Raw genomic sequence first — 15362 nt, 5'->3', positions numbered from 1 at the left:
ACAAAAAATGGCTATTTTGAAAAGATCATGTAGAACTCATTTCACTTTTGTTATGGATATGTGACATCACACTTGACTTGTTTTAGATTTTTTTAACCCTTGTGATTAGCAGGTCAAGTATTGAGTCAGTCAGTCATTCAGTAAGTGTCCGTTGTCAGTGCATCCCCAAAATTTGTGATTTTTTTTTTTTTTTAGTCTGAACAGCCAACCCCCCACCCTCAACACACACACATGCACCCACACACATGCACCCACACACACACATACACACACACACACACACACACATAAGAAATGTGATTTTTCCAAATCAGAGTCAAGCCTCATACGGATCTGGTTTCAATCTCAACTGCTATCAGATTTCTACAGTTGAGTCTCAGTTTGACTGTGCTTTAAAATGTTTTACTTCACTTGCAAAGTCCCTTGCTCTGCCCCTCAGTCACTGCTGCTTCACTCAATCTGTTCCAGTTAATTTCCACTGAGCTCCAATAAAATCACCCCCTGTTCACTGAAAAAAAAAGAACACAAAATGCTCAACATGAGGTGTGGGTTCAGGGACATGTTTGTTGGGTGGCAGCTGCTGTTCAGCTAAATGGGCCAGTTTGGGGGAGGCATGTGCGTGTGCACAGGCACGCACACACAGGCGTCACCTGACAGAAGCACACATACCTACAAATACTTATAAACTCCCCGTCAGATGAGATTATAGTGCATCAGGTGGAGCTCAGTGTGAGGATAGTTGAAGCATGAGAACTGCAGAGCGCATCTGTGTGACTGCATTACTCTGGCAACCGATGCGGACAATAGTTAAATGTGGATTGTCACATGAACACAATTCATATCTGATCACTTATATACAGGGTTTAAGCCAACAACAACAAAAAAAACTCTTACAGAAAGTTTTTTTATTTTCACAGCCAAATCATAAGATGTTCACCATCTACTTTTTTTACAAAAAACCCTTTTGCAATCGTGACCTAGCATTTACGGTAAAACAAGGTGGAGACAGCAAAGAAAACAGCAAATTGATCTCCTGCTGAACAACATTATATTTCACTCGCTAACCATTGCTGCTCTTTTCTAATTCAGCATCAAATTATAGAAAGACTTTAACCTACACATTATTCAAATACTTCCAAGATAACACATTTTAAGGGGACAGCTTTTCTACAGCTTTTACTCAATTCAATACCAATTAAAATCTCATGCCTGTAGCCAGGAGGTGAAATGGGGGGGTGGGGGTCTTTTTTGGTAAAAGTGGACCTTTGTGGGCAGGGGGTCTGGGTTTTTGATGTGCAGGGATGCATTGTGGAGGGTTTTTGATGACTAAGTTTTTTCAAGCTCTATACCAGTTCTTAAATTGTGTTAATAGGCCTACTATTATGTAAATTATGATTAATAAGTTCCGGGATATTTTTTCATGAATTTTATGGTCATATTTGGTGTTCATATTTGCAGAAAGCCGCAGCAAAAAGTCAGATTTCCTCATTCAGCTCCGTCTCCGAGTAGGAGAAGCAGAGAAAAAAAAAACACGCCTTCCCCTACATCATTGGTGGACATGCACGACCTATGCCAATAAGGTTCACCAACCAACGTGGGGTGGTCTCTGAGGATTTTCTGGTCAAAATGCCATCAAAAGTAGACAAAATTACTAACACTGCCTCCCACTAGACAGAAGTGGGAATGACAAAGTGTGAAGTCATTACAATGTCCAAAATACATGTCAGACATAAGTCAGAGAGGTCTTGTTTTGGACAGTAATTGTTTTCTGAGTGGCACAAATATGATTTGTGTGGCATCTTATTGTATGTACATAACTGTACAAAAAATTAAAAACGCCTGAAGCATTTCCTGCATTTTAATGTAAATAGTTATTAAATATAATATATATATATAATATATATTTTTTTTGCTACATTTGTTCATTTTTTTGACAATTACAATTTATATTTACATTCTAAGTTATAAAAATGATGTTTGTATTCGTTTGCACTATTCTGCACCGCAAAGTGCTGAGTTTCAATTTTGAGTTTTTGAGATGTGCACAATAAATGTTCTCAAAATTACAATAAAACAGTTGTTTTTTTAAATCTATACCATAAAAGACTATATAACCCATTCAGAAACACTTCCATTACAATTTTTACACTTTATATCGCAATATATATCGCCACCATGAAGAGATTCAATTTATACCATGATATGAATTTTAGGTCATAACACCCAGCCCTAGTACATAACCACTGTAGTTAATGCTAACATTCAGTCATTTTCACAGGTGAACATTTTCTGCATCCAACACCATTTCTTTGCATTTCTTGTTCAAAGTTAACTGCATTACTCTGACTTTGTATTCATATTCTACAAAGCAACAACAACACTGAATCAAATCTAATCCAATGTTGGGTCTCTGTGCTGAATTTATAATGCTGGAGTCAGATAACTGCACCCGCATCAGGGCAGGCTGTGCTGTTCGAAGGCTTGAATAGGCTCAACAGAAAATTAAATGGCCCTAAATTCTTACACATACCAAGTTTGACCTCAGCGTTTTCAGTGAGGAGCACATTTTGTCCTTTGATGTCCCGATGGATGACATGATGGGCATGTAGGTGAGCTAAACCCTGCGAGAAAAAACAAAAAAAACATGTGCAACCAAACGTTCAGACACAACTGTTTTGGCAGAATTACAGCCAAGTTACACGTTTCATTTCTTACTAGAGCACTGAATTCATAGACTGCAAACCTCTGCCAACACTAGTTTCCAATTCCACAAAATTTTACCTTGAAAAAAATTTCAAGGTTAAAGTCCTGTTAGAAGTGAACTTTCATAAGTTAAATTAGATGTGATCAAATGCCAGTAGTACAGTACAGTTGTATGTAAACGATTGGGCACCCCTGATGATTTCCATGATTTTTCTTTATAAATCATTGGTTGTTTGGATCAGCAATTTCAGTTAAATATATCATATAGCAGACAAACACCGTGATATTTGAGAAGTGAAATGAAGTTTATAGGATTTATAGAAAGTGTGCAATAATTCTTAAAAAAAATTTAGGCAGGTGGATAAATTTGGGGGCCGCAACAGAAAACATACATCAATATTGAGTAGATCCTCCTTTTGCAGAAATAACAGCCTCTAAACGCTTCCTATAGCTTCCACTGAGAGTCTGGATTCTGGCTGAAGGTATTTTAGACCATTCTTTACAAAACATCTCAGGTTTGCTGGTTTCCGAACATGGACAGCCCGCTTAAAATCACACCACAGATTTTCAATAATACTCAGGTCTGGGGAGTGAGATGGCCATTCCAGAACGTTGTACTTGTTCCTCTGCATGAATGCCTTAGTAGATTTTAAGCAGTGTTTAAGGTTGTTGTCTTGTTGAAAGATCCAGCCCCGGTGCAACTTCAACTTTGTCACTGATTCACTGATTCAAAATTGTTCTCAAGAATCTGCTGATACTGACTGGAATCGATATGACCCTCAACTTTAACAAGATTCCCAGTACCTGCACTGGCCACACAGCCCCACAGCATGATGGAACCACCTCCAAATTTTACTGTAGGTAGCAAGTTTTTTTTCTTGGAATGCTGTATTCTTTTTCAGCCATGCATACCGCCCCTTGTTAGGTCCAAATAACTCAATTTTAGTTTCACCAGTCCACAGCACCTTATACCAAAATGAAGCTGGCTGGTCCAAACATACATTAGCATACCTCAAGCGACTCTGTGGCATGTACGCAGAAAAAGCTTCCTCTACATTGCAGCATCATACCACATCTCTTTGTGCAAAGTCTGCTGTATAGTGGAACGATGCACAGAGACACTATCTGCAGCAAGATCATGTTGTAGGTCTTTGGAGCAGGTCTGTGGGTTGACTATGACTGTTCTCACCATCCTTCACTTCAGTTTATCTGAGATTTTTCTTGGCCTGCCACTTCAGGCCTTAACTAATACTGTGCCTGCAGCCTTCCATTTCCTCACTATGTTCCTCACAGTGGAAACTGACAGCTGAAATCTCTGAAATAGCTTTTTCTATCCTTCCCCTACACCATGATGTTAAACTATTTTTCTTTTCAGGTCATTTGAGATTTGTTTAGAGGCTCCCACATTGGCACTAATTCGAAGAGATGCAAAGAGGAGAAACATTTTCAAATGGCCACCTTAAATACTCTCTCATGATAGGATTCACCTGTGTAAGGAGGTCAAGGGTCAATGAGCTTACCAAATCAATTTTGTGTTCCAATAATTAGTGCTACATATATTCAAATCAATAAAATGACAAGGGTACCCAAATTTATGCACCTGCCTAGTTTTGTTGCACACTTTCTGTAAATACTAGAAACTTCATTTCACTTCTCAAACATCACTGTTTGTCTGCTATATGATATATTTAACTGAAATTTCTGATCCAGACAACCAATGATTTATAAGGGAAAATCATGAAAATTATCAGGGGTGCCCAAACTTTTGCATACAACTGCATTTAGTTCATGCACTTGAATCAAACTTTGTTTTTATTTTTTTGGTATTGCCAAGTTGTTTATTTTTCTAACTTTTTCAGTTTCTGAATTCTTTTTCAGATCATTTTTAACAGAACATTGGTTATCTTTGCTATGCATAATTTGTCATTGCTTTTTGGCACTTGGTTTGCAACTGATAACTGGAATAGAGACAAACAGGCATAAAATTGGAACCTTTATCCAATTTTGGTGGTGCAGGTAAATTCATAACAGAAAAATCAGAGTGATTGAGGCACTTTTGATTGAGATATAATGCAAAATGTACACCAAATGGGTTTTTCAAGGCTAAATTTAAATGTCCACAAAATCTACAACTCCGGAGAAGATCTGGATCAAACTCTGTCAGGCGATAGTGAGTGGCAATCTGCACCTCACTTTCAAATATGAGAGTGATTGGGGCATGTTTGAATAAGATAATGTAAAATGTACATTAAATGGCCACAAAATCTGTAATCTGGATCAGATTACAAAAATTTGTGAGTCGATAAAGGATACCAGCCTACATAACAAAAGAATTTAGATCTTTTTGACAGTTACGAATTTTTGAATTTGTTAAAGGATAGGATGTTTTCCAATTTTACAAGATTTTTCCTGACTTTCACCTTGAAAATTGAATCAGTTCTTATCAGGATAGGAATCCTCTGTAAAAATTTCTCAACGATATATGAAAAATTGTGGGTTCCAGGCTGTTCACAAACAGACAAACAACCAAATTTTGTTGGTGGAAGTAAATATCAAATAAAATAAACTACATCATCTTTATACAAAAATATAAATTAAAACGTTTAGTGTAAACAAATTTTTACAATATTACTAAAATTAAATAGGAAATAGGAAACAAAATAATGGATTGCATCAGTATTTGCACCCATTAATATAGCCTTAAAGTGTTACTTTTACATTTTAAACAAATAAAAGAATGCATCAAAGAACATTTCAAATTTCTGTTGACTTTCAAGTAAAACCAATGCTGCCCATTCAGCTGCTCCCGTTTTTTGTGTTCGGGGTCGCCACAGCGGATACAACCAGATCCGCATTGATATTTGGCACAAGTTTTACACCGGATGCCCTTCCTGATGCAACTCCAGTGTTACCTGGAGAAACACACAGTCACTGGTGTTCCAAAGAGGTATTCCATCGAAGTACTAAACAGGTCCCGCACTGCTTAGCTTCTGAGATCTGACGGGATCAGGCTTACACATCATAAGACAGCACAAATTTCTGAAATTTTCAGTTTGGAAGATCTTTTAAATTAATTTTTTAAAACAACATTTACATTATTATTACCCTGTTTTTTGGTTTAACTAAATAAAAATTAAAATAGAATTAAATTGAGTGGAGTTGTTGAGCTTCAGGATTAGCTGGCCACTGATATTTCAATATTAGCTTCTGTGCACAGGACACTGAGCAGTCCTTATTTTAGAAATGAGTAAATTAAATGATCAAACAAAAAGAAACAAGAACTCTTGCATGAATATAGTTCCAAATCTGTATGGAGCTGTGTAAAACCTGTTTGGTTTAACTCCACAGTGCACTAACCCTGAGAATCTCCCGGGAGATATAAGCGATCCAGTCTTCCTTCAGAGTGTTGCCTTTGGTGTTCTTTACCAGGTCTGTGATGGAACCAGCACCACAGAACTCCATCACCAACTGGAAGAGACAGCAAGAGACACTAAAAGGAGTTTCAAAAAATCGACATGCATCAACAGCATTTTTCATCAATAAATCCTTCATACATTCATTTGCAGTCTAATCACCATTAATTATAGTTAAAAGATAGTTAGTTAAAAGGGAAATCCCGAAGCCCCGCTATTACTGCAAGGAAGGTAAGAAATGTAATTATTTTTATTCTAATTTAATTAATAATATTTTAATTAAAAAGAAAACCAAAAACAGGTAGGTACAGCATTTACAGTCTGTAAGTCCATTGTTTTTGGTTGTTTGTTTATTATTTATGCATCAGACACTCAGGATGGGTATCGATAAGATTTTTATTGATATCAATGCCTTTATTGATTCCACTTATCAATCCGATTCCTTATCGATTCCATTATCGATACCTCTTATGAATTTTCTGTGTACTAAAAGTAGGCTTTACAGGTTTTCTATGTCAACATTTTATTGAGTCCTAAACTAAATAAATATGAAACTGGTCACTGGATCCTTAAACTCTGGACATAATTAAACTCTACATGGTAGATCCTTGATCTCCGAAGATAAATAGAAATAAAATCTGTAGCTTTTGTCAAAAGTATTTCCTTTCAGACATTAATGACACAAAGGTAACTCCATAGATAGCCTCTGAGCTGAGCTCAGCCGGCTGCGCTGCAAGTCTGGATGTAATTCATAAAGAATGCAGGGGTCTCATTTTGGGAGGAAAAAAATGCTTTGGTCAACTGTAATTTATTGTTTGCATTAGAACGTTTGGAAAGGTGTGAATTGATTTAAAACTGCGATTCGCTTTGAAATTATTAATTCTGGATGGACTCTAACTTGACTCGGCAGAGAGCGGCGCAGCATTTGGAGCTGTGCAAACGGAACAGAGGAGGTTTCTTGCCCGCAACAACACAAGTTAGTGACTTTAATCACCACAAAAGTAACTCATGATTAACATCTTTAAATGGCTTTGAGAGGGGTTAATAAACGGACTTGCCGCTTCTGAAAAGCAGCGAAGCAGAGAACCAACGAAGCAGTGGATCGGAGCACTGCTTCATTGGTTCAAGCTTCAAGCAGAGTTGCACTGCAGAAGCGGTTGATTCCAGACCCACTGCAGGGTCTGCAATCTGCAATCAACGTAAAGAAATGATCATTTTCCCAACAAACACCCTCAAAAACAATGAATGCACTGAAAGACCAATAAGGGAATCATTAAGCAACAAGGGTATTGATGTTGGTGAATCGATTCTCAAAAAGAACCCGTTCTCGATACCCATCCCTATCAGGTGCTATACAAAATGTTGTAATAGCTGCACATTAAAAAGTAAAAGAACGTAAGTATACAATAAAATAACACTGTATATTATTTACATATACGTAATAAAAGGAAATAAAATATAGGTCAACCGAACATTTACAGATCAAATTTGTCTATGAAAGTATGAAAGTAACATTATTGGAAAGCATTGTTGGATTCAATTAATGATAAAGACTTATAATAAAGTTTTAACTCATTTCCCCAATGAGTAATGTTAGGTTTTGTCTTGAAAAACATTTATGTATGTAAGTTGGATAGATCTTGTTCATTCAACACAGATGCTTTATCACGTAATACAACAAAAATCTGCCCTATTCTCTTAAACCAGCCCTCATGAGATACAAGAAAAAAATAAGACTGATAAATCATACACTTTTCCTATCAATTTTACTACCCCTGGAAACTGTGGCAATAAATCAGGGCGATACAAATCTGAAAACAGGGCGATACACAAAAAAACACTGAAAATACAAGGTTATGTATTACTCTGCTTTCCATCCAATCAGGAGATCCCCCCCCCCCCCCCCCCAAATGACACACCCCCATTTCTGATACAGGATCCAGATTATTTCAGTCAACCAAGATGTCTGATCAAGGTGAGAGAGTTTTAGCCTCCCTCGCAGGGAGAATTCTACAACTTGAGTCTCTTACTGAAGTTGTGAAACATCAATGAAGAGGACACACATGATTTTATAGAGACATAAGAACATTCCATGATTTACATATTTACATAATTTACCTGCGTTATTCGTTCTACATGATTCATGTGAATGATTATTTTTCTTTATTTCTGTTTTAATATGTGATAAATATCTTCTTACATGTCTGTTTATGTATCAGACACTGCATCATGCCCCGATGTAGCTGTACATCGGGGCATGATACAGTGTCTGATACATAAACAGACATGTGTTAAGGTATACGTATTGCTCATCCAGGTACCAGCGGTGTAGGGAGTCCGCACTCTAGCTTTCATATATGTAACTCTATGATTGAGACTCCTTTTCATGTGTTTGATATTTAATGTTCAACATCTCCAACATCTCACAGTTCTGAGTGTTTTCAAAGACACGGTCATGATTTCAGCAGAATTTATAACTGAAATAGCTACTTAAAGACCTCTGTGACATATGGAACAGAACCCCCCCTCTCAAAAAAAGAGTAAATTACTTTTGCTCAACACTCTGAGAGCCTCTTGTTATTAAGCTGTATGAGCCTTTTTAATTAAAGTGCATATCACTAGCAAATAAAATGTCCAATGAGCTGACTATTCTAAATAAATAAAGAATTCTGAAAATAGGGGAGCATGGTGGCTTAATGGTTAGCACTGTTGCCTCACAGCAGGTCACAGCAGAAGGTCATGGGCTCGATTCCCACTTGGGGCCTTTCTGTGTGGAGTTTCCGACTTCCTCCCAGATCCAACGCCCCTCAAGACCCTCTATTGAAATGAATTAGAAAAACTGAATTTTTGCGGTTTGAAATTGGTGTCTCTGTTGTGTGGGCCGCCAGAAGAGGAGGTACTGCTGGCCCACCACCAGAGGGCGCCCTGCCTGAAGTGCGGGCTTCAGGCACGAGAGGGCGCTGCCGCCACGGACACAGCCGGGGGTGACAGCTGTCACTCATTATCTCATGACAGCTGTCACCCATCTACACTTCATCTTACTACTCCATAAAACCCGGACATCATCTCCACCTCATTGCCGAGATATCATCTACCTGTGAAGGTAATATTCTCTGCTGTACTGAAAACTGTGTCATAGTCTGAACTCTTTTTGCAGCCGCTTTCCTGTTGTGAGCCTTATCTGCTGGATTGGCCTTTGGTGTGAACAGCGACGGCTTCGCTTCATACCCCAACCAGATAAGTGGTTAACAGGAGCTGCACGAGTGTGTGATTAGGGGTGGAGGTGACTTTCCACCTTCTGACTGTTTTGGTTACTGGGTGTGCACACACCCACATCTCACTGTTTGTGCTCCTCGCCAGCAGTACCAGATCCGACAGTCGGGGACGGTGATCACCTGGGAATTCGGGACTTGGCGGCTCCAGTATTCACCAGGTTCGCTGGCGGCGGAAATCGTGTGGTTCCGGCTCTTCTCAGGACAGACGTCTTCTATCCTCAAGCCTGCCCACACGTCACCTTTGTGTATTGACTGCTATCAGATTCTGAGATTGTCTGTATATTCGTTGTGCACATTCACAACATTAAATTGTTACCTTTTGGCTCATCTATTGACCGTTCATTTGCGCCCCCTGTTGTGGGTCCGTGTCACTACACTTTCCCCAACAGTCTCTTGTGGATGTTGTTGGTGAATACGTCAAAATGGTGTGTTGTAGGAGGACGCAGTAACACAACCAGTGATGTTTAGTAGGTCGACAGTTTTTCCAAAGATAATAATTTTGAGGAGGAACGTGGGAGCTGTGTTTATTTTTTGTGTGTTTTTTTTTTTGTTTTTTTGTTTTTTTGTTTCTGCATCTACAGAAATTACGCTGAGCACAGCATAAGAATGGTCCTCAAAAAACAGATCCAACCAGGGAATCTATCCATGGTTGGAGTGTGCTGCCTCTCCTGAAAGCATGGTGGTTTGTGCCACTGCATCGCATCATTTCATGCTAAGCTAAGCTGCTACGTGCAGAATGCTGCTACTTGCAGGATGCTGCCAAGAGCTGGACATAAAGTGATGATGAGTGACTGTTGTTAACAGGAAAGGCGTAACGTGGACTAGCTTCTAAACGTTTGTGTTATCAGCTAAACTAAGCGAAACCAGTAGCTACGCTACCGGGAACCGACGAGGCTGGAAGCAGAAGACTGTTTTTCTGTGGACAAATGACAGCGGGACAATAATTCTACATGGCTCTGTGTGCAAACAGGTACGTAATCATTATTATTCAATCTTACTGAGAGGTATGCAAGTTTTTTTTGGTTTTTGTGAATACACAGTGGGTTACAAAAATGCAAAGATGGACATATGTTCATCACAAAATACAAGAATTTGACTTGAAAGCTAACTTAAAGTCATATTATATTTGCAAACAAAAGGCAAGTTGGACTGACTGTGTGTACTGGAGTAAGTCATGAAGTGGACTGTAACTGGACACAGGCAGAGTGACTTTCAGGCAGCAAATAGTCAGTGCCTGAAGTGACATCATGATTATGTATAAAAATGGCTGTGAATATTGTGCATTTTTCACACACAGTACGGTAATTTTACTTTCATCAGCTATATTAGGGCCCACACAATTTAAAGAGTTGGACATAAAGATTTATTATCTGGTATATATATATATATATATATATATATATATATATATATATATATATATATATATATATATATATATATATATATATTGATTAAGGTGGAATTGCTTGTTTTAATCACCTGACAGCATTTTTATATGTCTTATGTGTAGCTCACCTCTCCCAATGACTGCTGGGACCCTTAATCAGAATAAGCAGGTATATAAAATGAACTAATACCTGTGGGTGTATATTTGTGCCTTTCCATCCCCACATACAAATTGTTGTCTTTGCATTTTACAATAACCTCAATAAGAGCTGGATACATGGTTTTACAATATTGATGGTCACTATAGACAGTAACTATCAAGAAACAGACAAATATGTGCAGCCTCACACAGCAGGCAGAGTGACACTACAACATGAACAATCGCACAATATTGGTGGGTAAGGCAACGCGCAGCATCAGTGCACACTCCCACAGCTGACATGAGCAAATGAGCAGACAGCTGTGGAAACAAACAGTGTGTATTGTGGTGTCAAAGTGTTTCCTCTCCTCTCTAGGAACTGCAGAGCTGCTGAATTGTAAAAAGAGCTAATCCTGTGTTCACCAAAGTTCGCAGCCATAAATCTATCTGACTCCTTTTCAGTTTTATTTTTATGCCTCTCTCCTTCCAAAAGCAAATCTTACTTCTCTCCTCGGTTTATTTCCTTCAGTCATTTCCCCTGTCTTGTTATTTTTTTATTACGTTTATGGTGCATCCCTTTTTCTTCATCTGTCCAGTTTGTTTTCTCTCATCTTATGTCTCGCTTTGAACAACTACAAAGGCCAGAATAATAATATAATGAATAGTTCATACTAAAGTTGAACAATTCCATCACTCCACTGTTCATCACTGGCTGACAGACATCACAATGTGGACCCAATATTGTGATGTCACACTCCTGGCCTGCCACACAGACTAATTCCATTGTCCCTGCAATAATTTGTAGAGAGTGCACAAATGAAGGACAGCGGCAAGTCTTACTTTCCATGTGAATGGCTGAGAGGTGCAATGAACGTGCTGCTTGGCTCAGAGCAGCCCAGTGGGCAAACACATTAAAAAAAAATTAATCTGAGATATCAGGCATTAATTTACAGGGACATGTGCCACTTAATATGTAATTTTCCAATGACACATCACCCAATCCTACTTCAGATCATGTATATCATCTTACTGTGTACAAGACACAATTAAATCCCTTCTGTGGAGAAAAAGACAGGGATTATGCTAAATCCACTTTGGTCTTTAATCATTTTCCACACACACTATAAGAAAATCTTCTGCAGCTTATTAATTTAGTTTTCACTAAAGGCCCTGTCACACCGTGATGAACTGCATGGTGTGGTGCGGGTCAGAAACAGAGTAATTTAACATTATTTTATTTTATTCTTCTCATTTTTATCTTGGTGGACCATTTTGATTATGTACAGAATGCTGATGAATGGACTGGCTGTAGTAAACGCTGCCGTGAATGAATGTGAAAGTGCTGACTCTTTAAGCGCCGGCTGCTTCACAGACCTGAATAATGAAACACTGTGATGATTTAAACTTTTAAAGCGCCAGTCGACCGCAATCAGGTCTGATCTGAATGATGTGCTGTGTGATCTGTCGGTGTGGTGATCACAGACAGCAACGGCGCTTTAGTCAGGCGTGACTACACCTGATCAATCGATCAGGTCGTCTGATGATCACACCACAGCGACGACGCTTTAAAAGTTTAAATTATCACAGTGCTTCTGTGTGATCAGAGCGCGACACCGGCATGAGAAACGCACCTGCAGCAGAAACACCACCGAGGGACTTACTTTAAAATGCTACGTTTTCAGCCACGAATTAAAGTATTTTCAGATGTCATTTTCAAAAATCAGGAGCTTTATGTGGATTCATGTCCTTCTGTGATGGTGAATTGGACTGAAATGAACAGGTCAGATTTACTCCATGTGTGAATGAAAGTTTGCCTGCATGAGGACCGCAGCTTTCAGCCAATCAGTGGCCAGCATTACGGATTTAGACTTATGAGTAAATTACAAGAAACGTGTGCCAACAATCACATAACTTACCTACAACTTATGTCCTGCATGTGCTGGATGTATGAGTCACACACTGGCATGCTTTGAAATTTTTCAGCATGCCCAAAATTTTTCAAGGAGCTCAGCTTATCAGGACATACATCAGTGGGCTTCAGCGTGTTTCAACGTGCTCTTAACTTATAAAAAACTTACCCTTAACTTATTGGACTTATGACAGCATTTTTTTAATGCAATTGGCATACGCTGGTTACATCGTCAAGGTTTGACAGGGCCTTAAGCAACTGGTCAGAAAAATGAGCTAAGATGACCTTCCATGAGAAATGTTTATTGGAGAGAAACTCTTTACTGACTCTGACTTATTGAAACCGTTACTACCTACCCATAGCTGGTCATCATGACCTGGTGGGCTTTTCTTGATAAACGCTCCATAATAGGTTGCAATATTCCTGTGATGGGAATACTTCTTCAGCATGTTGATTTCCAGCTTAATTTCCTCCTCTTCATCCTGGAGAGAGAGATAAACAGTTATGTAGAACACATAAATGTCTTTTCTTCTGTTTTTCTTGTACAGACTGGAGCAGCCCCATCTATCATTGATGGCCAACAGCCTGGAATACCTGTGTCACTAACTATTTTGCATCCAACGTTATTTCTGGACACTGTACATCCCGATCCAGACAGATTCTTTTCCGACATTCCAGCTGATCTCTTGCTGAGCTGTGACAAAGTTGCTGTGACTGAGTACTGCGTCACCTTATGACTGTGACGTCATGTAGTGAATTAGCACTTGCTTGACTATGATTTCTTTTTTCCCCATTACACCACACAGATATGGAGACACAAGGTAATCTGTTAAGATCTGCAGCATCGTGAGGGTGTGGTCAATTTATTGGTAACCCCAAATATTGTCGATGCTTGTACCAGAATACCTATGGGAAGCTTTAATTTGTTGAGCTCAGTGTTGAGCAGACTTTTTTGATATTTATTTATTGATAGTTATATGATATTTATTTATTGCTAAGAAATTATGAAATAACACAGTTTTTATTAATTGATATCTTTATTATGTCAGATACATTGCAGCAATGAATCATGCTTACTGTGTTCATAATTTGCCATTTTTGCAAAGTTTTTTTGGTTACATACTTTATTTCAGTAGAACAAAATATTTTTGTAATTGCATATTTGCATAAGTGAAGTTTTTTGCTTGCTGCTTTTCTGTTTCTGCGTACCTTGCATTTCTACACTCAATGCACTTTGCAATTTAATTTTTTTTTTTTTTGTGCCACTGGGCCTGATAAAATCCTACTGGAAACTGCTGAAATAAGGAGGTCATGACTAAACTATCTTCCCTTCTCTCGCGGGTTTGTACATGTCCATTTCCTCAGGATAAACACGGCTTCCCTCTCATACCCTCTATTTGTCTCTATTAGTCTCTCCCGCTGACAGCATCACTTTCCATGACCGTCTCTGAAACTTTCTTTAGTTGCAAGTTCATACATCCCTTCATTATGGCACTTTACTTCTCCCATTCTCACTCTAATTTTTCCTGAAATACTCGCAGCAAGATGTTGAAAACAAGGCATCCTGAAGCTACTCATTAGTGTTCCAGGGTCTGAGATGATGCAAGACTCATCAGCAGACATCCTTATGCCAAATAATACTGCAAACATATGAATAGAGCTGTACAATGATCCTGTGGGAGCAGACCGCCTCAAAATGGAAAGGTAATAAAATAGGAAAATACGATCTGAGGTGGACAAACTTTAGCCAAGACTAAGAAGTACAACCCCTGGCAAAAATTATGGAATCACCGGCCTCAGAGGATGTTCATTCAGTTGTTTAATTTTGTAGAAAAAAAGCAGATCACAGACATGACACAAAACTAAAGTCATTTCAAATGGCAACTTTCTGGCTTTAAGAAACACTATAAGAAATCAAGAAAAAAAGATTGTGGCAGTCAGTAACGGTTACTTTTTTAGACCAAGCAGAGGAAAAAAATATGGAATCACTCAATTCTGAGGAAAAAATTATGGAATCACCCTGTAAATTTTATCCCCCAAATTAACACCTGCATCAAATCAGATCTGCTCATTGACAATGACCCTATGCCATGACATTGACCCTATGTGTCTTTTTGCAAGGAATGTTTTTGCAGTTTTTGCTCTATGGCAAGATGCATTATCATCTTGAAAAATGATTTCATCATCCCCAAACATCCTTTCAATTGTCCAAAATATCAACATAAACTTGTGCATTTATTGATGATGTAATGACAGCCATCTCCCATGATGATTTACTCTCTTTTAAGAGTTTGATAATCCTCTCCTTTGTTTCAATTGACATCTCTCGTGTTGGAGCCATGATTCATGGCAGTCCACTTGGTGCAACAGCTCTCCAAGGTGTGTTCACTCCTTTTTAGATGGAGACTAACGAGCAGATCTGATATGATGCAGGTGTTAGTTTTGGGGATGAAAATTTACAGGGTGATTCCATAATTTTTTCCTCAGAATTGAGTGATTCCATATTTTTTTCCTCTGCTTGGTCTAAAAAAGTA

At 38.5% G+C, this 15362-nt stretch overlaps 1 protein-coding gene across 5 annotated transcripts in view; it reads right to left on the bottom strand.

Moving 5' to 3' along the window:
- The window catches only part of LOC117525003 (mitogen-activated protein kinase kinase kinase kinase 4-like), a 276208-nt gene that overhangs the window by 112774 nt on the left and 148072 nt on the right, over positions 1-15362 (bottom strand). For all 5 annotated transcript variants that reach the window (XM_034186821.1, XM_034186817.1, XM_034186818.1 and 2 more), the window contains exons 4-6: positions 13185-13310; positions 6061-6171; positions 2531-2621 (exon numbers count right to left, since the gene is read on the bottom strand). In XM_034186821.1, the coding sequence (XP_034042712.1) occupies positions 2531-2621; positions 6061-6171; positions 13185-13310 (328 nt within the window). The remainder of the gene's footprint in view (positions 1-2530; positions 2622-6060; positions 6172-13184; positions 13311-15362) is intronic.

This window comes from Thalassophryne amazonica, chromosome 14, assembly GCF_902500255.1.
Source record: "Thalassophryne amazonica chromosome 14, fThaAma1.1, whole genome shotgun sequence".
Classification (NCBI taxonomy): Eukaryota; Metazoa; Chordata; class Actinopteri; order Batrachoidiformes; family Batrachoididae; genus Thalassophryne; species Thalassophryne amazonica.
The sequence above is the reverse complement of the archived record's forward strand: the minus strand, read 5'-3'. Positions and strand labels throughout refer to the sequence as shown.